Source organism: Numida meleagris, chromosome 3, assembly GCF_002078875.1.
Source record: "Numida meleagris isolate 19003 breed g44 Domestic line chromosome 3, NumMel1.0, whole genome shotgun sequence".
Taxonomy (NCBI): domain Eukaryota; kingdom Metazoa; phylum Chordata; class Aves; order Galliformes; family Numididae; genus Numida; species Numida meleagris.
Genome location: NC_034411.1, coordinates 41,319,849 through 41,347,115, shown reverse-complemented (window position 1 = coordinate 41,347,115; position 27,267 = coordinate 41,319,849). Strand labels below are relative to the sequence as shown.

General features: G+C 38.0%; 3 protein-coding genes across 6 annotated transcripts in view; 1 reads left to right on the top strand and 2 right to left on the bottom strand.

Moving 5' to 3' along the window:
• The window catches only part of PHF10 (PHD finger protein 10), a 17,731-nt gene extending 17,297 nt beyond the window's left edge, over positions 1-434 (bottom strand). Inside the window, exon 1 of one of the 2 annotated variants that reach the window (XM_021392935.1) lies at positions 285-434. The gene's annotated coding sequence lies outside the window, so the exon portion shown is untranslated. The remainder of the gene's footprint in view (positions 1-284) is intronic. The other variant, XM_021392934.1, reaches the window with a different exon arrangement.
• TCTE3 (t-complex-associated-testis-expressed 3) lies at positions 987-7,109 on the bottom strand. Of its 2 annotated transcripts, none has more exons than XM_021392937.1 (4): positions 6,984-7,109; positions 3,723-3,899; positions 2,740-2,898; positions 987-1,447 (listed from the first exon to the last, which is right to left on the bottom strand). In XM_021392937.1, the coding sequence occupies exons 1-4, from the start codon at positions 7,059-7,061 to the stop codon at positions 1,337-1,339; spliced, it is 525 nt and encodes a 174-aa protein (XP_021248612.1). In that variant the 5' UTR covers positions 7,062-7,109; the 3' UTR covers positions 987-1,336. The 2 variants fall into 2 exon arrangements, with proteins under 2 accessions (XP_021248612.1, XP_021248613.1); XM_021392938.1 differs by having other exon boundaries at positions 2,789-2,898.
• ERMARD (ER membrane associated RNA degradation) lies at positions 7,025-23,330 on the top strand. Of its 2 annotated transcripts, none has more exons than XM_021392933.1 (18): positions 7,025-7,233; positions 8,596-8,764; positions 9,877-10,016; positions 10,525-10,626; positions 11,528-11,617; positions 12,652-12,749; positions 13,338-13,474; positions 14,569-14,683; positions 15,131-15,233; positions 15,705-15,734; positions 16,244-16,312; positions 16,909-17,079; positions 17,875-17,958; positions 18,753-18,832; positions 19,667-19,795; positions 21,272-21,481; positions 21,797-21,910; positions 22,568-23,330. In XM_021392933.1, exons 1-18 carry the CDS (start codon positions 7,060-7,062, stop codon positions 22,725-22,727), a joined length of 2,175 nt encoding a protein of 724 aa, XP_021248608.1. In that variant the 5' UTR covers positions 7,025-7,059; the 3' UTR covers positions 22,728-23,330. The 2 variants fall into 2 exon arrangements, with proteins under 2 accessions (XP_021248608.1, XP_021248607.1); XM_021392932.1 differs by having other exon boundaries at positions 10,525-10,656.

The following is a 27,267-nucleotide window of genomic DNA, read 5'->3' as shown; positions in this document are numbered from 1 at the left end:
GCGCCGCCGCCGCCGCCGTCCGGCGCGGGAGCTGGCCCCGGCAGGGCTGGGCTGCTCCGTCTCCGGCGCGTCAGCCGGGGACGAGCTACGTTTGTGAACCATCCACCAGCGCAGGAGGGGTGTACGGGGGGCGGGGGGGAGCACTCGCAGGAAGCCGGTGCGAGCGCTCTCCCCCCCGAGGAGGGCGCTTGAAGCAGGCCCCGCCGCTGCGCGGAAGGAGCGAGCGCGCCGCCGTCAGCCCGCACCCCCTCCGGCCGCGCCCGGCGCCGCTCCCGCAACCATACCTGCCAGGAGAGCCCCCGTCCGCTCCGCGCCTCGGCCCGCACGCGGCCCCGCCCGCACCGGCGAACAAAGCGCAAAGCCACTCCCACGCGGGGACCGCAGTCCCCCGCCTCGTGCCGCCGCCGCGGCGGGCTGGGAGCTGCCGCACGGCCGGCTCCGAACGCCCTGCGCTCCTGCCCGAGCCTTCGGCCTGGGCACCGCTCCGCAGAGCCGGACCGCCCAGGCTCGGGCACGTTCAGGAGTAACGCCGCCGCCAGCAGCCTTATTGAGCGTTTACATTGAGCTCCTAACAATAGAAATGGTGTCAGCGCTCCCTTTCCACAGACAGGGATTCTAAAAGCAGGTCTCTGTGTGCCTCACAGATCTACCTTACCCTTACTAGCCCTCGGTGTGTTTGCCATCTACAGCCCATTATCAATAGCCGTGCTCCTGAGCACGCTCTCTTCTTGCCCTGAGAAGCTGCTTGCTGAATTCAGTGCTTACTAAACTACATGAGCACTGCAGCACTTAGCACAAGACTGATACCCAAGGAAGCTAATGATCAAACTCAGCCCATGGCAGGCGTGCATGTGGAAGTTCGCACAAATTAAACATGCAAAAGATGGTTTCCTCCTTCACATTTCTACCTAAATCGGCATTTTATCATAGATACAGCTTCAAGAAAACAGCACTGCCTTCTCTTTCAAAAAAAGCACGCTTTTAGGAAAACTGCTACCTACAATTTATTGTAAACATTCAGTAACAACTCAAGGCACGCAACAGACAAGCAACATCCAACATTTTCTGAAGTTTGGCTTTTCACCAGTTGCTTTGACTTTCACAGCAGAGTGCTACAACAGATGAAGCCCATATGTACTCAACCATACACATTTCAGAAGTTTTTTTAAAAAAAAAAAAACAGAACAGTGGCCAAAATTATCTCAACTATCACGTCAGCTTTGTTATTTTAGTGCTAGATTTTTTTACTGATGCTGTTGGTAGATGGATGTTCTGAAAATTTTCAAACACACCAAGTACTGTGCTGCACCAAAGCAGGTGTATCTTCCTGGGAGTATCACTCATAATAACAAGCCATTATCAAAGCCAGCGCAATAAATGTTTCGGTTTCGTATTTAGCTGAAATCCACGTGTCTCTTTGAACATCCCAGACCCATCTACTGGCAACCTAAAGGAAAGAAAGGACAAAGCTATTAGTGAAATTATACAAAGCACTATTTCTATATTTTGAAAGAACACAGCATTTCACAAGTGCTGATATAATTGCATTATGAGAGCTACGAACAGTGAGAACAACTGCGAAATGACAGTGAAAATGAACAAGTGCTATTTGATACTAAAATGCATATTCTTCCTTCACATTAAGGGTCCCACCACAGCAGAACCAAGAACATCTACACCAAAACCTCAGTTCTCTGTCATGTTCACTTGTCAGCACTTCAGCACACTGTAACCTAATGCCAAGAGGCACCAGTGTTGGCAACAGATTCAGCTAAGAAGTAGCTGCTCCCCTCCACCTCCAGCAGCTTACTCAAGTATAGTTGAGCTATTCTGAGCTCTTGACTTTTTTTTTGGTACAATCCTTTTCAAATCTAAATGGTGTGAAAATTGACTACTGAAATAAGCATATTCTTCATGGAAATAAAAAGTTAATTTGGAGCATGAGTAAACCATCTCATCCTACAGCTCCACACCCACACAGTACAGATTTAGAAGCAGCATACTGTGACACAGCACTGGGAAAGTGGGTAGATGAAGGCTTTTCACAGGCTGAAGACAGCAACCCTTTAAATATTATTTCACAGAGTACATTAAAAACAAGGTATGATTTCACCTTTGCCAGACACAGGGTTTTAAGAGGCGATGCTCAACACTCCTAACTACAAGTGCTCTCCAGCATTCATGCAGAGACCAGAAAGAGCACAGAATGCCAAAGTGAGCTTATAGTACTGGAAATTTACGCACAAAAATTGCAGCCTGAAGTTCTTTTGAGTGTACCAAGTTCAGATCACTCTTGTCAAGTTGTGGTCCCAGGAGCATCCATTGGGCAGCAGCTACAGTTAAAACAGTTCTTTTTTCCTGGCGCCTATTCCTTTCCATGTCACCCCATGCTACAACTGCACTGCATTTTTGCACTGCCATGCAGTGACCTAACTGGAAATCAACGTTCACTGGAAAAAAGGAAAAAATATTCACTGCCATTACGCAGTTATGCTAGCATAGCACAGAGTGGAGATAACTGGTTGACAGAGGAGCATAGGCTGCTTACCACTGTTAATGGCCTCAGTAAAAGAAGAAAAAGAAATGAAGTTAAAAAAATCCAGCCCCAAACACAAGGAACCTAACAGTTCCAAGACCACCTCTCGTTGCTTTGCTGAATATGGAAGAATAGCTAGGAGATAACATACAGTTCTAAAAATTATTTTCAATTTGCATATTATGAATAATTTGTTTGCTCACATTTATTGCTTGACCTGCCTTTTCCACAATTAGCACTGTTACCACATACTTATAACGGTCAAAGCCCATCTCCTTTGTAGCTGTTAATATTTCTTCAGAGATTAAAGCACACAAGGACGGACTAGAATCTGCATCATATCTGGTTTGTTGAAGTTTATTCTATCAAAAACAACATTGAAACATCTTAGTTTTCATCCAGGGAGTCTTTTTTTATTTTTTTTTTTTTTTTTTTTTTTTTTTACAGGTACTTTCATTAAAAGAAGTATTGATTAGAACAAACTTTATAAATGATGCTCTCAAAGACAAAAAGCTGAGCTATTTTTACTTCAAAAAATGTTTTATCTATTCTTTTTGAAAGTGACAATTAAACATGTCTAACCAATCTCCATTCAGTGAACAGGGATGTATTATTAATCTCCAAAATTTAGGCACATTTCATTGGAAGAGAGTACCACAAATACCAGCTGAAGGTAATTCTGAAGACACGCAAGAGTTGGTTGCAACTTTTCAAGGTATCGCTAACAGCTACATTTTAGCTTAATAGATTGATCTCATTCTTTCCTGCTTAATTTTTATACACAGCATCAGACTGTTAAGGTCACCAAGTATATTTTACACAATTCACGTGATATTAAGAGAAATAATTGAAGTAGTTTCACAAGTTCAACATCAGGGTCTTTGGATATCTGGATATTTTGGAGATTGGGCTACTTTGAACTGCACTGTAGCTCACTCCAGTTTAGAAGTGAGAAAGAGCATGAGGAGCTTCAACTTGATCTTAACAGCACACGCTATGTGGCTACCTTGCAGAAGGCCCTCTGCATCTTGCAGAACAGAGCACATTTATACTATGCGTGTGCCAAAACTGAATGCCTGCTAAGGCTTATACGTATGTTTAAGCAACTTCCCCTGTTCCATTCATATAATCACTGCACGGCAAACTACTGTTGCCAAAAAAAATAGTTCATAAAAAAATACTATACCGTTAGTATTGCTTCAGCTTTGTCTCTTACTAACTGATCCTGAAATTTATTATATGGCTCTAGTCTGTATGTATTAAGATATTTTATTTTTGCAGTAGTTTTTGATGAAACACTGAAACACTCTTCTTTCATAGGAGTTAAGCCTTCAACATTTGATAGCTTTATCTTTCCCTTCACCTGTGCAAAATAAGAAAAAAGCTGCATTACATACCAATGACCTAGTGTTTAATGGTTTCTAAATAATACCTTGTGGTAGTAGATGAGAGAGAACAAGAGCAACAAAAAGCAGTCTAGGAGTATGTTGTGGAAAACTGATGGCTTTTTTCCCCCTCGGGCTTTTTGAGACCACCACTTTCACTGAAAAGTAGAACACTACTTATCTTCTGCTCAATTTTCATTTCTTTTCCACTGAAACCTAAATTAACTTTGTACTTAATCTCAGCCAAAAAAGCACGTCATACTAGCACCCTACATCCACTGTGCTTTTAGAGGAAAACAACGCAAGCAAACACCTGCTCCAGACCTTCAAGATTCTCACTCAAACATCAAGCACAAAACCCAAAATACAAGCTTGGTTTGTTTAGTAGGAAATTTTATTTCTCCTATTAAGCAAATGCTTTATATGCTAATGTCTTCATCTGCTAATTTAAAAAGTACTCCAATGGGCAAGCTTTATAACTTTGATTGGAACTTAGAAGCAGAATAGTAATTCTCTTTGTGTTATCACAACTCTGAAGATCCCAATCTTCTTCCAATCCAGCTTCTGTAATGTAATTCTCCTCAAAACAAAAACAAAACCTGGCCTTCTACAAATACAAGCTGTAAGTCTAATGACACATACAGGTGTCATCACCTGCTGTCCCCCATGGTCGGCTTAAACCAGAACATGAAATAAGAAGACTGAGAAGTGCATAGAATCCAATGAGATCATAACAAAAGCCACAGGCAGCAGTCATCCATACCAGTTACCTTATATCCACTTCCCAGTTTTGCTAATTCTCCACTTTCTGACTACAGAGAGAACTTACACCAGAGAAAATTATCAGCCACCTCTCAGAAGAGCGCATGAGGGGGATATAATACCACAGTGAAAGGCTTACACTAGAAGGGACAGAAAAATAAAACTAATACAATAAATAAAATAATATAATAAATGAAATACACATATGGGTAATAGAAAGATCTAATACAATTTTCTTGAGAAGACATATTACTTAAAGGCTCACAAGCTTTTCAGTCAGAGAAGTCCGAGAATAAGGGAAGCAAAACAGTTTCTATAATATCACTTAAACATCAGCCATGTTGACACAAGAGACATTACCTACACCTTTCCTCTGTTTCCTTAACATTAGATTAATTCTGCTAAGAGCTATTTGTCATGCTGGCAGCCCTTATACAAAATAGCAACAAGCGTATGTTGATACCATATCACAGAATCATAGGGTTCGGAAAGGACCTCTAGTGATCATCACATCTGACTCCCCTGACAAAGCAGGTTCCCTATAGTAGGTTGCATAGGAAAGCATCCAGGAGAGTCTTGAATATCTCTAGAGGAGGAGATTAATATCAACAATTTGAGCCCTGAATAGTACTGACAAGACACTAAAATGCAGGTAGACAAATTTCCACGCAGGTCATGGACTCTCATAATCCAAGACTCAGAATTATGAAGGATATAGCCCCTTCCTGCTCATCACAGGTCCTCTTGGAAGAGAAAAAAAAATATACCAACAATATCTCTATGTAGTGCTGTTCTGCTCCTGAAGAATTGAAATTTCTTCTGAGAGGTTATCAGCAATGCTAGGTAAAGTGTTCACTGATAGGCCAATAGTCATATACAGAAAGAACAAAACTCACCCAGCTACTGAAGAGACTCTCTTAACTATACAGCACTCTCTCCTGAGAAGCAACCTAGGTCAAAGAGATGCCCTCCCTTCAAGTGGCTGGCCTTTATATGAGCCAAGGGTGGCTCCAGCCTAGGTCCATCCCTTCTGGTCACATGGGGAGCACAGATGCAAAAAATTTACCCGTGCTCCCTAGTCCAGCCACACTTCACCAGGTGCTCAATCACCAGTTCAAGTGGTGACCTAACAGTTTCCCCACAGGTGTTAACTTCATTAATTCATTAACCAAGACTTTCAAAGGGCTAACAAGCAAACCTTCTTCTGTATTTCACAATACAAACACTGAATTTTACCATTTGCTTCTTCATGGGCATTAGCATGGGATTCCAAGTTGTAGCACAATATTGTGATTACATTTCTGCACAGTATCTATACCTTTCTTGAAGAATCTATCAGAGCCACACAGATCAACTTCACATTGACTGTACTAAAGCCTGCTTTGTGTTCCTGGGCTGAGTGGGAGAAGCTTAACTTCAGACATATGAGTATCAATATGCTCATAAAACAAAGATTTTTGCTGTTTCACAGAATTGCATAGTTAGAGGGGATGGAAGGGACCTCTGGAGAACATCTATTCCAACCCTCTGCTAAAGCAAGTTCCCTTTAGTATTTGCATAGGAAAGTGTCCAGGTGGGTGTTGAATATCTCCAGAGGAGACTCTACAACCTCTCTGGGCAGCTTGCTCCTGTGCTCTGTCACCCTCAAAGTAAAGTTTTTTCTCATGTTCATATGGAACTTCCTGTTTCAGTTCATGCCCATTGTTGCTTGTTCTGTTGCTGGGCACCACCAAAAAGAGCATGGCACCCACCACTTGGCTCCTGCTTTTCAGATATTTATAAGCATTGATTAAAGCCCCTCTCAGTCTTTTTTTCCCCAGGCTGAACAGACCCAGGTTACTCAGCATTTCCTCCTACAGGAGGTGCTCCAGGCCCTTTATCATCTTTGTGGGCCTCCACTGGACTCCCAATCTGTCTTTCTTGAACTGGGAGCTCAGAACTGGACACAGCACCCCAGATGAGGCTCCACCAGCGCAGAGCAGAGAGGGATCCTATTTCCCTCGACCTGCTGGCCACGCATCTTTGTGATGCACTGCAGGATCCCATTGGCTTTCTGGGCCACAGAGGCACACCGCTGGCCCACCTGAATGAAATACTGCTCGTTGTTAGGGCAGCTTTAACAAGAAAGAGTTGCTTTAAAGTTACACAAACAGCTTATTGCTCCGAGCAGAGGGCACGCTCGCCCCTTGCTCACAGAACTGCCAGCGGCCATCACCGCCCCCCGCGGGGCGCGGCCGTGGTAACCGTCACGCCTCCCTCACTCCCGTTCTCCCAGCCCGGTCGCTTTCGGTGTTTCTAACCCACACGCTCGTTCGCCGCCTTGCTAGCTTGTGGGCGGCGGTGGGGGAGAGCTTCGATACGCCGGAGGACTCCTCCATGGCTGCCGGCCCGCGGCGCCGCTTTCCCCAAGAAAGGAGCGGCCGAGGTGAACCGTCTCCGTCCCGCTCCCAACGCCGGGAGCGCGGGCAGCTGCCACCCTCGCGCCCAGCGGCGTGCCGTGCTTCGGCAGAGCGCCGTGACGTAGAGCGGGAGGGCCCGGCAGTATCGGAGGTAATGGCCGGCACGGCCGCCGCGGTGGGGGTGTACGAGTGCTCTGCTCTCGGGCGCTGGGCCTGCGGGGCTCCCCGCGGCCTCGTCCCGCGTGTCCTGCGCAGCGAGGAGTTGCCGCGGTTCGCGTGGTGCTTTGGCGGTGAAACCCGGAGCGAAGGACCGAATGAAGTGTTTGTGGAACAATGCTTTGCGGCCATCTTAGGTTAATAGCAAGGCAGGGTTCTCCCCATGGCACGTGCCGGCTGCTCCTTATAGAAGCTTCACTATTTTCTCTGTTACCGTTGTAATTATGCAGTGTTTCCTTAAACTGTGTATTCAGCGATCAGTATGTTCCACCTCCTTAGCGAGAACAATATTAATCTTTGCAAATTCTGTAAATATATACTTATTTCCCCACCCCCATCAATGATTTTGCTGGCATTTAGTTTTCTTTCACGTGGCATCGATTTTAGCACAAGCTAAAAAAAAAAATGCAGAAGTTACAGGCCGTGAGCTTCCGTCTATCTATGTAGGTTGCTCTGAAAGTAATGCCTCCTATTTATTTCCTACTTATTTTATGAAAACTACAACAGATACGAAGAGCACAATAACATTGTTTGATAGAGCATGTTCTCAGCTTTAAAGCACTATTTTTCAATATAGTCACAATCAATAGCCAATTAGCGTGGATGAGCTGATCGAGACACTTCATTTTGTGGTGTGACAGATGTGCATGGCTGTCCAGGGCATGGCTTATCTTTCATGTTGCTGTCACCACTGCTGAAATGTACCACCTCCTGCCCCATATCCACTGCCTGGTCTCCATAAACGTTCAGCAAGCATTGATGAATGTCAATGAGTGCCGTTTTTTTCTGCATAGAGGAATTCAGTTCCACCTCCTTTCTTCATGTGCACTTCCATGTCAGATGCCATTTGGTCAGACTGCCCCTCTGCTGCCATCTGTCACATGGCAACAAAATGTAACAATATTGGTGTGAAGGTTCAACCTATAGTGCCGTATCACCAACATCTGCTTCTGATGTTATGAGACAACATAATAAAATAGGAGGCATTGCATTCAGAGCAGCCCTTGTATACAGAACTGTTTGAGTTAGAAGAGACATTAACACCCACTCAGTTCCAACCCCCTGCCGTGGGCAGGGCTGCCACCCACCAGCTCAGGCTGCCCAGGGTCCCATCCAACCTGACCTTGAACATCTCCAGGGATGGAGCATGCACAGCTCTGGGCAGCCTGTGCCAGTGCCTCACCACTCTCTGAGTAAAAAATTTCCTCTTTGTGATTAGTTTGGTAGATATAATGCATCAGAAATATACCAAACTGGAAAGATGCAAATAAGAGTAATTCTGTCCTTCCCTTTTCAGATGGCGTCGTCAGACTCAGTCACTACTTGTCTTTCTCCAGCTGTGCATTATGTGATTTGCAAACTTGGATTTGAGAAAAAAGACATCTATGATATTAATAATATTGTGTCTGAAAATGGAGAAGTATGTTGGCAAGCCATTACAGAGCATGTGTGTTACCTTGAATCAGGTTGGTGTTATTCTGATACAATGATAATACGTCTAAAACTGATGCAGAATCTTACTACAGTTCATAGTACTCAGAATTTAGTTATAACATTTTATTACAGTATAGCATTAGTTTCACTGCTAGAATATGTACGTTTATTATCTACAGGGGGCTTTAAATGTTTCATCCATGTTTGGCATTTGGTTATAGCTGACTCCTAAGATCCATGTAATCTGTGTTACATAGGTAGCTCCATCTTTTTTTCCTCGTTCTTGTTTCCCTGCTCCTTTTGCACGTACATAAGGGGTTTTGCCACACTCTTTCCTCATAATTATTTTCTTCTATGTTCTTATTATGTCTTTTGCAGTAAATTCAAAACACCTGGGAGTCATCTGTAGGGCTACTGTTGCTTTTGTTTCCTTTTCTCCAACTTTCGCTTGTACAGAGTTATTATTTGTTCTCCCACCTGTATGTAGAACAGTTTATAATTGTGCTTTTTTAACCAGAACAAAATATTTATGTTCTGATGAACTGGCTGATCATTCATTTGCCAAACCGAAAGGTTTTATTAATTTGCAGAGATAGTCAAAATGATAGATATTTCTGCCTTGAGCAGTATTCTTCCAAGAATCAGGAGAAATTTGCCACCAAAGAGGAGCAGTTATACCTCTCTATAGGGTATCACATCCATCTGCATTATTTAAAAGGTGTAAATGGTGCTGCTTGATTAAGCCTTTGAAGTCTGCAGTAGCTTCCAGCTTTGTTATGTGGAATTGCTGCACTCTTTCACTAGTGGATTCTTCCACTTTCAGCAAAAATTTAATGTAATTAGATGTATTATACTAGGACATAAATAGAACTTCAATTCCATGTTTTCTTCCATTAAGTTTTGGTTTGGAGAAGGCACTTGAACTTAACTGTTTTCACAATGCACTTTTACTTTTCCATAGTTCATTTGTGTGTTCTTTTGGACAGTAAATTGTAGTCTATTGATTGTTCTAAACTAATAGGGATAAAAATGTTTGAGCTAAATATGTATACAGGCTGTAGGAAGTTTTATTTGTTATGGCTTTTAAAATACTGAACCTTCAGGAAGTTTGGTACTCTAACCACATCCTATTTTTCAATTCAAGATCAAAGTGTGGATTATATCAAAAGCATACGATCGCTTGGACCTGTATGTGAATCTGTTCATTTGCACTTCAAATCTCTGACCAAGGAGAAATTTGTAGTTCAGTATGCGTTATGGTTCCACTGGACAAACTACACAGAGGTATGGAAATATCTGTTGTGTTTTGGCACATGACCTCTTTGTGGAAGTTTTTCATAAGAACACACAAGAGAGATCAATGAACCAAAATGCTCAGAATTTGTAACTAATTGTCCTTCTCTGATACATAATCACTTCTAGTTTTCCTGACTCAGTAATTAGATTTTATATATACTATCACAAAGAGAACATGAAGTGCTTTAGGCCTGTTCTAACCAAAGATGGATCTTCTTTTTCTGTAAAACCTAATCGTCTGTACTTAATATCAAATATTACTATGCAAAGTCACTGATAAGTTTTGACTAAAAATACAAGAGATGGGCAATGACCCTTTAATCATCTACAGTTTTATCACCTTGCCATGGTTTTCTTTCTGTATTTGCATAGTGTCTATCACAGATGAATATTTAGATCACGTTTTTTGTGTGATTTTGACAATGATTTCTCCTTCTAAGTATGTAATTCAACACTCTTTCTCTTCTCTCCCTCCCCCTCTTCCCAAATCACGCAGTTATTTCTTGAAGTATTTGATGTTCTACAGTATGCACAATGTACAGAAGTTGCTCTTGGGTTAATGAAACTAACATCATGCTTGGAGAGAGCTTTGGGTGATGTAAGTGCTACCATGAGAATTCAATTGCAGGTTTGGTTTTTTAAGATGAGAATAAGCTCTTAGATTTAATTGCACATTGAAAAAGTGAGATTTATCCTGTAGTGCGATGGTGTGCAGTAGCCTGGCCACATCTTCTGTGATAGTATTGCACGTTATGTGAGCAGAAATTTTGAAGACCTCGTAGGAAGCTGGATTGATGAACTGGTCTCAGTACCTTTCCTCCTTTTTTATTCTCACTCTCATTTTTATTTTTCAACTGGATCCATTCCTTTTTCTGTTTCACTCCATGACCACACAGGTGTCACCACTGCTAAGGGGGAGCATGCAGACTAGAGAGAAGGGAACACCTGTTGTTTTATTGTTGGTGGGGAAACCACCTCCTCCCTACCTCTCCCCACCTTGCTTTCCTGTCAGGGTATGTTGCCCATAGATGAGATAAAATAACTGGTTAAATCTCTGTGAGGAAAGGGCCAAGACAGAAGTTTAGTTCATACCTAGAAAGACAATTTTCCTAAGTCTGACAAGTGGTGAATTTTTGAAGTAATGAAAAATGCCCTCAATTATATATTGTTATGCTTGCTTTCTTGCTTTTTTATTAATTTTTTTTTTCTTGGAGTGGTGGAGAGAGAAGAGTACATCTGTAGATGCTGTGCAAAGCTTAACCATGGGAACATCGAGTAGGATGTGCACTCTTTCCTGGTGCAGTCCACACATTGTAATTTGTCATGAAAATTTAGAATTGAAAGACTTTTTCATTTGGTGGGTTATGTTTGATTAGTGTATTTACAGCAATGAAAATGTTTACTGGGTGAAATTAGTCAAAGTCCATCCTTGAAATACAAAGAAATATACTGAATTATTTATGCTTTAATCACCTTTACTTTTTTTTTTTTTCTAATAGGTACATTTACTGATTGGTAAAGATTGTCCCTTCCTTCTAAGAGATTTGCTTGCTTCTGAGCAGCTTGCCGTTGTTTTTGGACAAGTTGTAGTAAGTGCATAGTTTGGAAATTAGTAACAAATACTGAAATTATTTTCTTTTTGCCTAGTTTCCAGTCCTAGTCTTTGCTTATACTAAAGAAGAGTTTCAAATTCTGTGATACATCAGGAAAACTTTATTACATAAGTGTGAATAGCAAGTTGAAATCATTTTTAAAGGGTAGCCCATAATTTTTTGCATTGCTTTTCTACGTGAGAAGCCCACGTACTTAAAATTTCACATATCTGGTGAGAGGGTAAGCAAGCCTCAGTGCTGTCTGCCTCTTTTTGAGTTGCGCATCTTGAGAACATATGTCTTGCAGTGGCAGTTTCTTGTAAGATGTGTTCCCCTTCACCACCACTGTAGTAAAATACTTTATAATATTAACCATAGTGCAATTTATGTGAATAGAGGAAACTAGTTTGTCTATCCCCATTTGCAAAAAATAATTATAATAAAAAATTCTGATGATGCTTACCCTCTTGTGTAAACAGAGTAGGTGGTCCTTTTCATAGTGTTCTACTAATACATTTTTGCTTTTTTTGGACAAAGTATTGCACGTGTACTGTTAGCCAGTCTAGTAGTTTTGTAAGGCTTATTTCTTAAATTGTAGATCCATGTGGTGTAGTTTAATTCTTACTATTAAAAATAGTTTCCCTTTTCCCAGTGGTCTGGGAATACAACTTTGAATGCAAATTCTTCTTTTTTATGTTAATTTGTTTTTAGTTATTATGGATTTATAGTATAAGAAGTAAAAGCTAATCTTGATCTAATTTGTTTTCTTGTCGTAACTGTTTGGGATGTTTGGAAGTTTTGTTCTTTCTGTATTATATTCTATAGCATGCGTGAGTAAGTTAAGATTTCCTTTCAGAGAGCACTGGGAATTGCAAATAATGGGATGCAGTTACTGTGACAAGCTGTGGCCAGTAGTCTTGACAGTAGACATTATGGTTTCTTAATAACTTCTCAAATTTCCTGTCACGGCAAGACACAAAGTAATAAATAATAAATTTCTTCATGTAGTAATCACTTTGTTTATTAATCAGATGGATGTACTGAGGATATTCATTGGATCACCATATGGTCTGAATCTTCGTAATGTTTTGTGGCATGGGTTTGCGTCCCCACAAGAAATTCCTGCAAAGTAAGTTATTAAAAAAAAAAAAATCTCATTTTCTCATCCAGACAGACTAACAGTGCTTGAAAATCAATGAATAACACTTACTACTCTTAGGAAAAAAAAAAAAGAAAAAAAGAAAAGAAAAAAATAGTCTAAGGCCTTTGGCAGTACCCTGACAGTTTTCTCCACTTTTGTCCTGCTGCTGCTACCACTTCTTTTGGAACTGGATTTCCATAGAGTCCTTTAGCCATTATGCAGCTGGTCAGTATTAGGACCAGTGTGTTTTTCTAACAGGAAAAATGAAGAAACTTAAGATCTAGGTAGTCAGGAATAAAGCAAAACAAAAGACAGAGGAATAGGAAAAGAAGAGGAGCAGCAGCAGCCAAGGAGAATACACTGATGTTTTTTTTCTCCTAACTCCACATTGTTTTGTCATGCTTCTGAAATGTAATTAATCATTAAGCTCCCTTACTCAAAAGGGATGGGTAAAATAGGTACTGAATCTTGTTTGAAAGAGCAAAAGAAACCTTTGTCCATAACCCAGAAATGTGGATTCTTTGCAAAAGATTTTGTTTTATTGGCTTTTCTAATATGTTATAATATTCTCCCTAGATATTGTGCTATGCTGCTTTTTTTAACTGCAGGATTGGGTCAGTTGTTACAGACATACCTTCTGCAAACTAAATTTATTTTAGTACATCGACCTTACGTGACTTTCATTAGATTAGAGGAGTTTGATGCATTTCCAGGCAAGTATGTAACCTTTAGTCATTACTTACTGCTATATTCATTATTGTTTCACTATCCAAAAGTGCTGTTGAAAATAATATGTTTTCCACAGTTAAATGTCTGGATCTTTTAGGTAAGATACTTGTAGATTCTGTCTTTAGATGAATCAACTGTGCTTGTAGACAACTTTTTAATACATAGACTGTTGTACAGATTAGCAGAACAAAAAATACTGAATTCTAAAATAAATGTAACACACTGAAATGAGCTAATAGTACAGCTTATGGAAGACTTCAGCTATATGTTTCAATGTTTTGATGATGAGATTTAATTTCCTTTAATAGTCATCTAGTTCTTCTTTACAAAAATCTTTAATTCTTTTCAGAACCAGTGGGTTCTAGCTGCAAGGGTCCCATCAGGAATACTCCGCATCTTGCAGGGAAGGTAGTGGTGAAAGAGAATATAATGACACATCCTCAGTACCCTGATACTTATCTCGGGAGAGGACCTGTATATCATCAGTTGAAAATGTCCAACATCTCCGCATCCTTCCCATGCTGGGGGCCCCAGGCCTGGACACAGTACTCCAGATGGGGCCTCACAAGAGCTGAGTAGAGGGGGCAGTCACCTCCCTCTCCCTGCTGGCCACCCCTCTCGTGATGCAGCCCAGGATACTGCTGGCCTTCTGGGCTGCAAGGTGACACTGCTGGCTCATGTCCAGCTTAAATGTCAGTACATAAAATTCGGTGAAATAGAAACAATGTCATACTGATTCTATTAGTATACATTATACTTTTCTGAAGTATTTGAAGCAGGCGGAGAACAACTGAACAGAAACTGGAGCCTTTCAGTATGTAATTTAGTCTCAGGAAAAAGCACCCATGACTTTTTAACTGCATTTACTGTGTCATTTTACATTATTATTAGAAATGCAATCTTACAAATTCAATTTCTGATCTTAAATCTGTTACAATTACTGTTGTATTTGAAATGAATAGCTTATACCCCGTTTATAAGTGCTGAAGTAATCTTATCTTTTCAATGAAATATTAAGAATTAGTTAGAAAACTGTAGATTGTATGTAATTTATTGATGCTGTTTTGCTAACTTGCAGATCTTAATCATGAAACACTTTCAGTAGCAGAAGAGCTAGTGCAAGCATCTAATTTTGTACTAAGGATAATGCTACCTTTTTGGATGGCTGCTTTAACAGTTTTCAAGCAAAGTAGGTAATCACTGACTTTTTTTTCCTCCTATTTTTAGTCTTGCCCTGCATTTTAATTTATAGGTATTCACAATTTATAGAATACTAGCCAGCAGCATTTGTAGATTCCAAAGCTTTTTGCTGAATCTGCAGAAGATGTAGCCAAGGAGGAGAGCTTTACAAAGGAAATGGAAACAGCTCTTCATATATTAAAATGCAGAGGGTTTTTTATTTTAAATAAATTCTTTATTTCATCTTCCTTCTCCATTCACCTTTCTGTAAGTTAGTGTCATCCCTGAGCTGATTTGACTTAGGTAGTCAGCTTCTGTTGAGCACAGAAAGTCGTTTCGTGTTCATATGGTCTCATTACCAAGGAACTTTGGTCTGGGTTGTTTGACATGGATCTCGAATTTCCATTTGGATTGTATTTATATGGGAGGGAAAGAAAACTGTTTCTCTGTTATTTTTTCAGGTATGCTGACTGTGTGATTCTCTTACTTCCTCAGCTGGAAGTTGGACTTAGATTGCTCTTCACTAAAGCTAATAAATGTCCAAATCGATTGCTAACAGCTGAGGTAAATTTCTGTCTAAAATCAATTATGATTTAGTGCTAGCAGTATTTGCAGAGTAGTTATTCTGGTGGCACCGTGTCTAAATTTAGCTTTTTCCTCCCCAGAAATCTGAGAACTAGTAGAACATCAGTTACAAATTTCTAGTAGAGTTTGATGAATGCCTTTTTTTTTTTTTAATAAAAATTAAGAAAAAAAGATTCCTGCCAGTAAAAGTGGTCTGAAAAAGTATTTGAAGGTTAGTGTTTTGGAATAATAGTTGAGGGAGGAAAGTAGATCACGTTCCATTTATTTATAAAAACTTGGTAAAAAAAAAAAAAAAAAAGCTATCACTTGCTTTTTTGTTTTGTAAGGGTTTTTTTGCTATTCATGCACCTCTGGTATGTCATGTATACTGAAGTTAGATTTATTCATTTACATGTCTATATAATTGTTTTCTATTGGTAATCAAATAATGCTTATTGTTTTCTGTTCCAGTCTTCTGCTTTCTACACCACTTTTGATGAGGTACTTGTGATTATTATTATTTTTTTTTAGTACATAGCAATGTCAGCATTCAAACTTGGACATGTTTCTCATTAGTGGAGTTCAGAATGCGCTTACTAGTTGTGTTGGATAAGGCATTATTTCTAAATTTCTCCAAGTAGAAGTTGATGGGCAGTAAATATACTTTAAATTTGGCATCCTTCAGAACATAACAAAATCAATATAAATTTTAATGAATAGAATTTAATTTCTTTTAAATGTTTTTATTTTATATTTCTTCATCTTAAAGAAACAACTATTCGGCCATTTTTTGTAGACTCAGTTATTCAAAATAAATACAAATAAATCTTGCAAGAAGAAATCTTCAATCTTAGAGCTCTTTTTGACTTATCTCTGTCAGTAACAAATAGGTATCTTGATTCTGAAGTAGCTGAAATAATTGTTTAATATTAGAAAAGCTAATTTCTTAGTGTTTTGCCTTTGATTTTTTACTTTCAATAAAAGCTTTCTATTCAAATGACTTTTCCTAGATGCTAACAAAGCATTTGGATAATGAAGAAGTCAATCAGCTTCCTTCAGTTCTTGAAGAACCTGCTATGGTAGGTGTTTTGAAAATTCTTTTTGTTGTTGTTATTTTGTTTGGGTATTTCATTGGTTTGGTTTGGTTTTCATTTTCCTTAAATTTAGCAGTATATTTATGATCATGTATTTATTTACTTCTTGTAACCTATCTCCAGTGGCATAGGGCCAGAAACTTGTTACTGTTTCATTGTGAAGGATACAAGGTAGTACCTGACATGCTACATTTGGTTAGAATCTGTCTTTCTAGCTGAAATGTTCAAGTCTGGGAGATGTCTGTGGTAGACTTCTGAAGATGTCTCTTGAGACTGTAAGAAAGATATGAGTTTATTGCACTGGGAGTCAGCGGCTGTGAGGCTGTGCAGGACTTGGGACATAAAATCAGAGAAAATCTGTTGTTACCCTTTATGGAATAGCTTGTACGTTCGTTTCAAGTTTCCCGAGAAGCTAACACAGTGGACTAGCTGCCCTTTTTTTTTTTTTTTTTTTTTTTCTTATGAGCATAGTTACTGTTGTTTTCTCTGTCTAAAGGCCCCTTTTCATATGGACACAGTTGCATATTTAACTTTCACGAGGTACTCTATACACTTACCTCTATTGGTGTATATCTCCACAGGAATTTCTTTGGGATTTCTTGAACCATCAGGAGGGTCCACGCATAAGAGACCATTTAAGCCATGGAGAGATCAATCTAAAAGCATTTCCCAGCGAAATAGCTAATCAGTTGGTGGCATTTGCAATTACACTACTCTGCAGGTTCTCAGATGAAGACATGGTTGCTTTTAAGGTAGGGATCGATGCTGTGCTGTCAGAAGAATCTTCAGTTGGATGACAGATGTGATTTTAGAGTATCTTATGACTACATCTTTCTTGTCAGCAGCTTTCCTTGGAAATGAAATATTCCTACAAGTGAAATACTGTGCAAGTATGTTTTCTAGGATTGTAGTGAAATAAGTACGGAAAGTTTTCCAGATGATCATCTTTTCTTACTCTATCTTAATTTGTTTGCTTAACCAATTCTTATTCAGATAGTTGATCCATTATATAGAACAACCATAGCTTACCCTGAGAGATATGAAATATTTGAGAAACTCTTTCTCTCTGACATGCTATAAATAATGGAAATCATTTAGATATGGAGATGTGATTTGTTAACTCTCCTTACTGCACACCCTTCTTGTCTAGCAGTACATACTTCGTAACGTTAGCTACTATTATATTTGCTCCCCCAAATTTCCTGTTCATATTTGCCATTTCTTTCAATCTGATAAAGCAACTTTTGAGATAAATCTTCTATTTATTAGTTGGAGCTCTTTTTAGTTTCTAAAGATGTTTTTCATGCTGCTGCATTAAGAGAGTACATAGTTATATCTCAGCTACTGCCAGCTTTTGTAGTTGGAAAATGTCAGAGAAATTAAGCTTTGAACTGATGATTACTGCATTAGTCCCTCAGAAATTTGGAAGACTTTGACTTCAGTAGTGTAGGTGGCTTGAATACAGTTAAACATAAGTCTAGGTCTGTTCACGGGACAGTTTAATGAAACTTAAGAAACTTGTATTTTGTCTTATTTTTTGTAATCAGGAACACCTGGTCATAAAGCCACTGATGAACTGTGCAAGTTGCTACCATTCTCGATTTCATCCAATTTCCAGACTCAAGAAGCAGGTGACTCCTTGCAACTGAAAGCATTTTAGTCCTTAAAATTGCAAATCCTTAAAAATAGTCTTAGTTGCTGTCTTCAAACTGTGATGGTCCTAAAAAGTTAGAATTTTACATAACTTTTTTTTTTTCTAATGAATTTTCAGGCTTCGTGAGGTAATTAAGCACACTGCTGGTCATACAACATATAATGTTCCTGCTCAAATCAGTGTATAACTTTATTATTACCTGAATGTTTGCTGTTTTATGGGTATCTTAATCTCCTCATCCTTGACACAGATTAAGTACTGTAAGAATCTTGGATTAGGCTACCATAAATAACGTTTTTGTTATATGAAAGCCAATTATTTGAAATTCTCTCATTGTAGCAAAATCTGCTTTCCAGCGTTACGGCATTGCTCAGCCAATTAGTTTATGAACTGCTTGAAAATGTTCTTCATTGATTTGAGTTCACAGAAAACAGCACTCATTTTAGACAGCTTTTGAATCATATCTTACAAAGGCTTTTTTTTTTTTTTTAAATATCAAAGGAAAGGAGGAAAGAATAGTAAATTAGTTTCTTCACGTGATGTTTTAGCATGGAAGTGTACATCAAGACTTTTTGCCCTAACATAAACGTCAGTGATTTGTGCTGGCTTACAAATTATAACTACTGAACAAGTAATTTACCATGTGTTGCAGTGGTTTTTTTTTCCTAAAATAGCCACTAAGAAAAATAAATATATTGTCCTGTGTGTTGTCCTGTTTGTCTAAGGCTGTACTTTGCATAAAATTTTTCATAACATGTTCTTGAATTTTAGGTGCTAGAATGTATGAAGAGCATTCGCATGTGGCCTGAATTACCAACAGTGTCTGAGGAACATGTTCAAACAATTAAAGGGTATGTGTATGCCGTTTAAAAAAAAAAAAGATAGTTCTTAGAAACATACGAACAACAGAGTTTGAGATTAAAAGTCTCATCGAATTACTTACTAATAAGATGTTAGACACCAAAGGAGTTGTGAGAAGACCCCTTCATTTTTCTTCTTAACTTAATCTGTGCTGTACACATCTGTAGCCAGAAGATACTGTAAAGACTACGAACACTGCTATCTGGAAGGGAATGTTGGAGCCCTTTGAAACCAACACAAAACTGACTAGCTGTTCTGTTTGTGAAGAGATATTGAAGGAGCTCTTAGGAAATTACACTAGATATTGAGCCCATCACAACAAAATCAAAAAGATGACTCACCAGATAGAAAATAATTGCTTGTTCTGGAACAAGAAAGTGGTAACTGAATTAATGGAAGACTTTTCATGAGATGTTAAATAGAAGAAAGTATAACATTCTTTTGTGATTTGAAAAGGAAAAAGTCGTTTATGTATTATCACTGGAAGAAATTGATGGTGTATATCTCTTAGCTCACTGATTTAGAGCTAAGAGATGAAAATACAATGAGTCAGGCATATACCTAATATGCTTCAGGCTTTTAATGAATAAGTAGAGAAATAAAGTGGTTTAGAAGACTGCTGAAATAGAAAAGGCTGTTTTTAATTGGAGAAGGAAAGTCATGCTTACGAGATAGAAGGAAAACTAAAATAGCAGAAAATGAAAGTGGATATCGAATACACTGCTATCCAAAATATCTGCATTTTGATCTTTGCAACCTAGACAAATAATCAGTATTACAAGGTGTTGTCATCTCAGATCATACTTTCTTGTTTTGTTTTTAAGGTTGGAAGGAAATACTGAAGCTAGTACTTTAGTTTTAAGGATGGCTGAAATTCTCTCTCAGTTGCAGCAATATTTGCCCTGTAACTGCTATAGTTCAGATGACCCAGTCAGTACTGTTGCAACAGAGAGGTAAGTTTGGTCTTTTCCTGGTTCCCACTGTCAACTTGTACGTGCTGATCACCACAAGAACACTCAAACCTAAGTTATTCATTTCTCCATCTTTAGAACAGTTCTTGAAATGTTGCATGCTTTTCCAGTGTTGCTGCTGCAACAATAAAACATTGTAGATTTGAGACATCATTCTAGTAGAGATTTTGTTTGAAATTTAGTGTGAAAAAGCTCATTTTGCTTTCGTAATGAGGAAGCAATATATTGTAAATATATGTGTTCTGACTGGATTAAATTGGCTTTTATCTAAAGATGCATCAGAAATTTGTTTTAATGTGATTGGTATCACAGCTATGTATGGCACTTAAAGATAATAATGTACCAGTATGTAATTATTTTCTTACGTGCTTTAGTAGCAAAATTCTGAAATAGAAAATTCCTTGTTACACTTATAGTCGGATTTTAGAGGTACATTGGTAGTTCCAGTTATAACTGATATGGAATAATGATCAAAACAACATGTCTTTTAATTGGTACTCTGGCGGCAATCTTAAGAGGCTCATGAATCAATGTATATGTTGGAACAAAACACCTAATCAAACGTATGGGGTGTGGGCAGGATAGTGCAAAGAGAATGGTACACATTGCTTTATTTATATAAACTGTAAACCTCTGTTTACTACCACTTTATTTATATGAATTGCATGCCTTCTGTTTACTACCCATCAGTCTGCGTTTGTTCTCATTTATTAAAAAGAAGCCCAAGCACTAAATTGTTACATGGTTTTAAGATCTTTCTGCTTTTATCACTTTTAGTCATCTATGTTTTGCTGTGTCAGAGATAGTTTTGGCATGCGGGAGACTAAGAAACACTTCTTTGTTTTCTTTCTGTGTTTAAGTAGAGTGCTTACAGTGATGTGTGATGCATTATGTTTGCAGATTAGAAAATGACAGAAGAAAGGTATTTGGTTGCTTTAACAATTTATAATCCAGCGTGAAGTTGATTAAAACATTGGCCTCACCACCAGTGTTTTAAGAAGCATTAAATCTGCTACTTCTTCTGCCCAGAAGAAAGTCCACATGCTGACACTATTAATTAATACCATTTGTCTGAATAAGTTTTATTCTGGTGGATGCTAATTCATTGTGAATTGAAATATTGTGGGAGGCCTAAACCACAGGCATGCTCTGATTTGATGTGTTCTGTGTATCATTTTGACTAAGCATTTTTGTTTATTGTGGTTGTATTTCTTTAATTTGAAATGGGAAGCATATTCATCACCAGTAGTTTTTTAATTATGTTACATAAAGTGATGGAAAACACAGCCACTGCTCATATGGAGATCCTTACTTTTTTTGATCCTTACTTTTTTTCAGTTTTTAGGTATTTTTTGAAGTTAAAACATTACAAATCAAACTACAGCTAATATGATATATATCTCATGTTAAATCCAGCTGGCAAAAGACTGCAACTAACAATTACTTCCTGTTTTGAAGGCTGTTGCTAGAACTCTGTGATAGGCACATTTGCACCCTCTATTCTCCACGACCTGTTCTGGAAGTGTTAGTGGTACTCCGCAAAATAAGCACACAGTGCCATCAAGTGTCTGAACAAGTTATTGCCAGTATTAAGTCGAGATACCAGCAGTGGACAGAAAAGACTCTACGTTCTCGCCAGAGGCATAACTATCTACGAATGCTGAACAGGTTGGCTGATGTTTTCTCTTTAGCAACTCAGTTAATCTCTATTTTATTATCCTTGGATTAACAGATGCTGGTGAGTTTTCCTCTGAAGTCTTAGTTAATTGTGTTTTTTCTCCTGTTTTGAGATTTCTTAATTTATAGTCTTGTTTATAATTCTGATATCTATTCTTTGCTGATGGACTTTTTGCACTCTTTCTCACTATTAAATACTTGACTATTTAGCATGGATCTAGAAATCTGAGGTTTTTTTTTTATTAGTGATTTCAATTTCAATTGGGTTTATTTTTATTCATTTATTTTACTTTTGCCTGTTTCTAGCATTAAGTTTTTGTCTCCAGTGTTACGGCTCATCTTAGTGTTGATTACTTTGGAACTTGTTAATGTCCACTTTGTCTGCAAGAAGAATCCTTCTGATTATCATCAATATCTAAAGTGAGTATATAAGGCATTGTGGAAATAGGAAGTTTCATGCACTCTTTTCATAGCCAATTGAATAGATTTGATCTGTAATACAAATCCTGTGGAGACAAAAAAGAAAAAGAAACAGCACGCCTTTTGGTGCATTATCATCCTTCTTTCTATAATTATAATCATCAGTTCTATCTCATACTACGTTCGCCAAGGACTAAAATAACTTTGTTGAAAATATACGATCTAATTATTCACATTTTTACTTATTAGACTTCTCCTCAGTATAAGCAGAAAATGATCTCACACTCAAAAAATGTCAATACATAAAAGCTGTATTTAATATGTCAGTAATTTTACTCCTTGTGTGTCAGTTAACAGCAAGCTGCATTATGAAACATTTGACTGAGAAAGGAAAGGAAGCAATATGTGGAAAATTGTATTACACATTATATCATCGCATTCTTTCTATGTCAGTATTTAATTGCAGTTCTGAAAATCATTGCTTCTTGCTGTTGGAATGAAGGAGCGGTTCTTTTCCAGAAGCAGAATAAACTTTAATGTGTTGGTCATCCTGATGGAAATTTGGAAGTTTGGAGAAAGTAGCAACTTCAAGTCAGGCATTGAGGTCTTTTTCTTTTCGCCTCTAATGAGTTTTACTTCTCTTTTTATTTCTTATAGGTTTTTGAAGTCAGTCTTGCAGTATACTGAGAACTTGGTGACATACACAAGCCCTGAGAAAAACAAGTGGGATGAAACCATACAGCTTACAAATAAGGCTTTGATAAAAATAAGGAAATTCAGTGATGGAAAGCTGACATTAATACAGTCAGCTATATAAATTAAATACTTTCAGTGTTATTTGGACATTGTTATATCTTGAATGTTTTGGGGTCCTCATGCTTGTCAAGTCTAAGATTTGAAAGCAGACTTAACCATTGTAAAATTTTGGGTGCAAAAGTTATTATTTTTTGTTAGAAGGCTGTTGACAGCGGAATTAAATGATCAGGCTTCTGAAGAATGGGCTGTTTGCCAAATTCACTGAAGAAGATTGAATGTGAACCAGGTCATGTTCTACTTCAAGTATCTTTAAGTGTACAATGTGTTTTGTAGATTGATTTAAAAGAAAAAAGTTTTTTATTACACTGGAAGTATTTAAGATTGTGAATAAATACTCTGAAAAATTTTCAAATGCCAGAAGATTTTTATGTTGATGAAATACACTAGAAATAGTATCAAATACTGTGGTCAACATATTAACAATGAATAGCACAACGTTTAGCATTAAGTAGTATTCCTTGATAGCTGTGGTGGTTTTTATTAGTTCAAAAGACTCAGATCATGTACAGTGTTTCTTTTGTTTAATTGCATCTACTCGTTCCCAATATAAATCTAGTTAGTGAATTAATTTCATGCAGATTAAATACGAATACTATCATGCACACTCATGGACGCACCTTTATTGTGGTACAAAAAATTATCCTCTTATTGTTGTACACAGCATTCTTTAGAATATATTTTTTTCAAAATACGTTCTTCCCCTTTCTGATCCTCAAAGAACAGAATTTCAAAGAACTGCATCGATTTAAGGACAGATATGCAGAAGACCTATCTCTATTTCTTTCTACTATGAAGAGTAATACCAGAGGATAATATCTGTACAGAAGTGATTAGAGTTTCAAATTACATTTCAGTAAGATTCTTTGCAATGTTTCTTTACTGGAAATCGTAGGGAGAAAATTACTAGTTCAGTTTATTTGATGTGGAGGGTAGATCTAAACTGACATCATATTGCTTCCTTTATGCTACCCTTGCAACATACTGTTGTGTTTTTTTTTTATTTAACTACATCAGTTTTCAAGGTTTTTTTTCATCACTATAGAACTAAATCATATGAAGAAGTGAGAACTAGAGAAAAAAAGGATTAAAACTAGGCGTAATTAATCTAATGCAGTCTTTGAGCCACAGTCTGAAATTTCAGCTTTTTTTTCACAACTGAGGTGGCAAGTCTAATTATATTTTTGAAGGCGTATTTTCTATCCACTGACTTTCTCAGAATTGTTAACTTCTGAAGTGTTAAATGTCACTACGAAGCTACACTCATGACACTTGCTTTGATGATGCTAAGTGTTATATGGCAAAAATTTATTGAGGCTTTACATATTTATTGTAGGAAAGAGATTAATAAATTAAAACTCACAGCAGTTTAAAAGTACATAAATAGATAGCACGCTTTTACAGAATCACCAAGGTTGGAAAAGACCTCTAAAATCATCCAGTCCGACCGTCCACCTATCGCCAATATTTCCCACTAAACCATGTCCCTCAGTACAACATCTAAACACTTCTTGAACACCTCCAGGGACGGTGACTCCACCACCTCCCCGGGCAGCCCATTCCAGAGCCTGACCACTCTCTCGGAGAAGAAATGTTTCCTAATGTCCAACCTGAATCTTCCCTTCTCCTTGTTGACAGTATGTTCGTGTACTGAAAAGCACCTTATAGACTATAGATGTGTACTTTCAATATGATTTTTTCCTTTTTTTCCTATATTTGAATTTTGCTAAAATGATGTTGCATGCTTTTCTTTTCATCTGCATTTACCCAGAAGGAGCACACTGACAGTTTCTCCTTTAGTAATTAATGCCATAGTTGTGATTTGATGTTTTAAATTTGCAGTAACAAACATGACGGACTTCTAGCAATTTTGTCAAATATGTTTTTCCTACTTCTGAAGTTCTCTGATGGGAATGTTGCTACCATCTATTGTTGTCAAAATTTGGAACAGGCTGGGACAATCCAATTAATTCTGACTTGATGCTATTATTTCTTAGACATTTTCAGTAGAGCTGTGAACTGGGCTTATGGCTTCTTCCTGCTGTGACAAGACTTACAGAACAGAGTTGCAGAATAAGTATATATTCTATATATAAGTATATATATATTCTATATATAAGTATATATGTGCACATTGAGGAACAAATGGCAAGGGACATGGTAAAGATTATTGTTTTTGTTGTTTATCAATTATTTGAAATTACTTCTCCAGTAATTTATCTTTGCCATCTGCTTGGAGTTACTTGGAGTTTCAAGATAATAGGAGTCTTGACTCTGAGCCTTCTGTTTTACTGAGAGCAAAAGAGGTTTGGAATAACCAAAGACATCTAGCGGGTGTGTGCAGAGGTAAAGCTGACAAAACACAATTAAATGCAAGTGTTCCATTTTTTTGTTGTCCAAACTTAAGTTGGAACTGAACTGTCCAAAACTTGATAGTCTCCTGTAAGGCTCTTAATTCAAATTGGAATAGGTATAGTTTTCAAATAAGAGTAGAGATCCTATGCTGCTTGAGTTAGAACTAGTGAAAATCCATGGGTTCAGAAGAGTGCCTACAACATTATGTGAATGTTTTTTGTTCATACACATGAAAGTTTGAAGAAAAGCTCCTCTCTGAAGTGCCTGTCTTGCACTTATGTGAATATTTGTGGGTTTTGATACCTTAAAAGGATCTTGATGATAAACTACTAGCTTATTGAACTAGACACTGTAGAAACACAGTGAAACATCAGTTATGGAAGAACCCGTGTGTGGAAACAAAAGTTGTGTTTTCTCACTCTCACATTCTCTAGTCATTGTTCTCCACTGTGATGATAGGAGGTTTTAGAAACAGCACCACGTGTCCTTATGGAAATGTAACTGAAGAGGCCTAAAATTTTTATAAAACAACTTTGGGGTTGTTTTTTCTATTGTATTATGCGGGAACAGAGCAACAAATTTGATTTACTTTACCTTTTAATGCTTCCATCGAGTGGGTTTTGAACTGCTACATGAAGTAGTCTTTAAGGCAAACGCATGGTGGCGGTGTTGGGTAACTCAAAATAGCATCACCGCCTGACATTCACTCCTCTTTTAATCTTCGTATTCTTAGAATACGTGCAAAGAGATCGAGTTTTCTTCTAGTAACGTCAGCTTTGTTATTCTTTATGCGTGTCCTTTATTGTGGCTGTTGCTTCTGGCGAAGGTTTCTTCCTGTCCTCATTTGTTTCTCATCACTGTTGGAGAAATTAAACATCCATAAAAAGTATTCTGCAAATCGCATTCCAGTAGTTAGGTAGATGTTCATCACTCACCGTGTTGTTTTCTGAGGACTTCTCACATTTACCAGAACTTCATCGTGCCGCCTCCTCCCCGATGAGTTTCAGAGAATGAGTTAATAATTTAATAAATTGTTTCTTACAGAACATGAAATAGGATTCCTAAAAGATTCCAGATCGTCCTTTGTTAATTGCTGTGGTGTCATGGAAAAAAAATCTTCTTTCAGGAGCAAAATATATCTCTTGTACAAAATGTATAATTGTCAGGAAATGTGTTTATCAAGAAAATTGACTTAGCCTCATTGACATGGTAATGATTTTTCTGTCTGTTAAAACTGAAGTGTACAATTCGCATGTCACCCTGTGGAGAAGGTAGAGTTGAGCATTGCTTGTTGGGTGGCCTTTGTCCACAGTAGCACTTTCAGACTGTGCAGGGAGGTTACAGTTAGAAAAGATTTTCATTCACATGAAGCAAGTTTTTGTATGCTGTGAAATCTTGTGTAGAAATGTTGGAACATCCCCAACAAAGCTTGTTTCTGCCTTATACTACATTAGTGCATCTGCTCCTTGTAGGGCGTATCACCTTTTTTTCATAAATTGGTCTGCAGATGCTGAGCAGATTCCTGGCATAAGCTGTTCTTGTCCCCATCTACTTTGGTGCAGAGGTTTTTATTCCACTGAGGATTTGCCTCACGCTCTTTGGGCTTCCCTTGAAATGAATTGGCTCCTATCTAACTTGCATATTTTGGGGGGACTGGAAGAAGGAGTTGTGTATTTCAGATAAAACTGCTTCATAGGAAAACATAATTAACTTAGTGGTTTACTTCACAAGGAAATGGGGATCATATGGAGGACTTCACGGCTATACACTAAACTCTTACTTTTTTAATGTTTTTGTGTTTGAGAAAGAACTTCACTGTAGAGAAGAAATCAGTTTTCTTTTTGAGGCTTTTCAGGGGCAGTGCTTTAAGTTGAATCACTTGATTCTTGCATTTTCTAAATTTTTAATGGAGATGCTATTAAATGGATAAATGGAGATCTGTTATTTAAGAAGTCGTTTAAGTCATATAGATTTTTGGATAGAAACTGACTGAAAGGAGAATACCTGTTGTTTGCCTTCCCTGATCCCCAGACAAAAGGATGTAAATATGGGTAGTGAATGCTGTGGGAGATCAAACTGACGTTTTTTCTGAAGGTGGGAATCCAAGACAATATATACAATTAAAACCAACTGCCTTGCCTACCAAAAGGAGTCCATGCCTTCTGGCATTCTTTGCTGAATGCCTCCTC

What these genes read in the sequence shown, in the direction of transcription:
- ERMARD (XM_021392932.1), top strand. Translation starts at nt 7,060, where the DNA reads ATGGCTGCCGGCCCGCGGCGCCGCTTTCCCCAAGAAAGGAGCGGCCGA. An exon ending in AAGACATGGTTGCTTTTAAG is followed by an intron (nt 17,080 to 17,874) that starts GTAGGGATCGAT and finishes TTTTGTAATCAG; the next exon opens with GAACACCTGGTCATAAAGCC. An exon ending in GATTATCATCAATATCTAAA is followed by an intron (nt 21,911 to 22,567) that starts GTGAGTATATAA and finishes TATTTCTTATAG; the next exon opens with GTTTTTGAAGTCAGTCTTGC.
- TCTE3 (XM_021392937.1), bottom strand. Translation starts at nt 7,061, where the DNA reads ATGGAGGAGTCCTCCGGCGTATCGAAGCTCTCCCCCACCGCCGCCCAC. An exon ending in GGCGGCGAACGAGCGTGTGG is followed by an intron (nt 3,900 to 6,983) that starts GTTAGAAACACC and finishes TATTTTGCACAG; the next exon opens with GTGAAGGGAAAGATAAAGCT. An exon ending in AGGCAGGTCAAGCAATAAAT is followed by an intron (nt 1,448 to 2,739) that starts GTGAGCAAACAA and finishes TCTTTCCTTTAG; the next exon opens with GTTGCCAGTAGATGGGTCTG.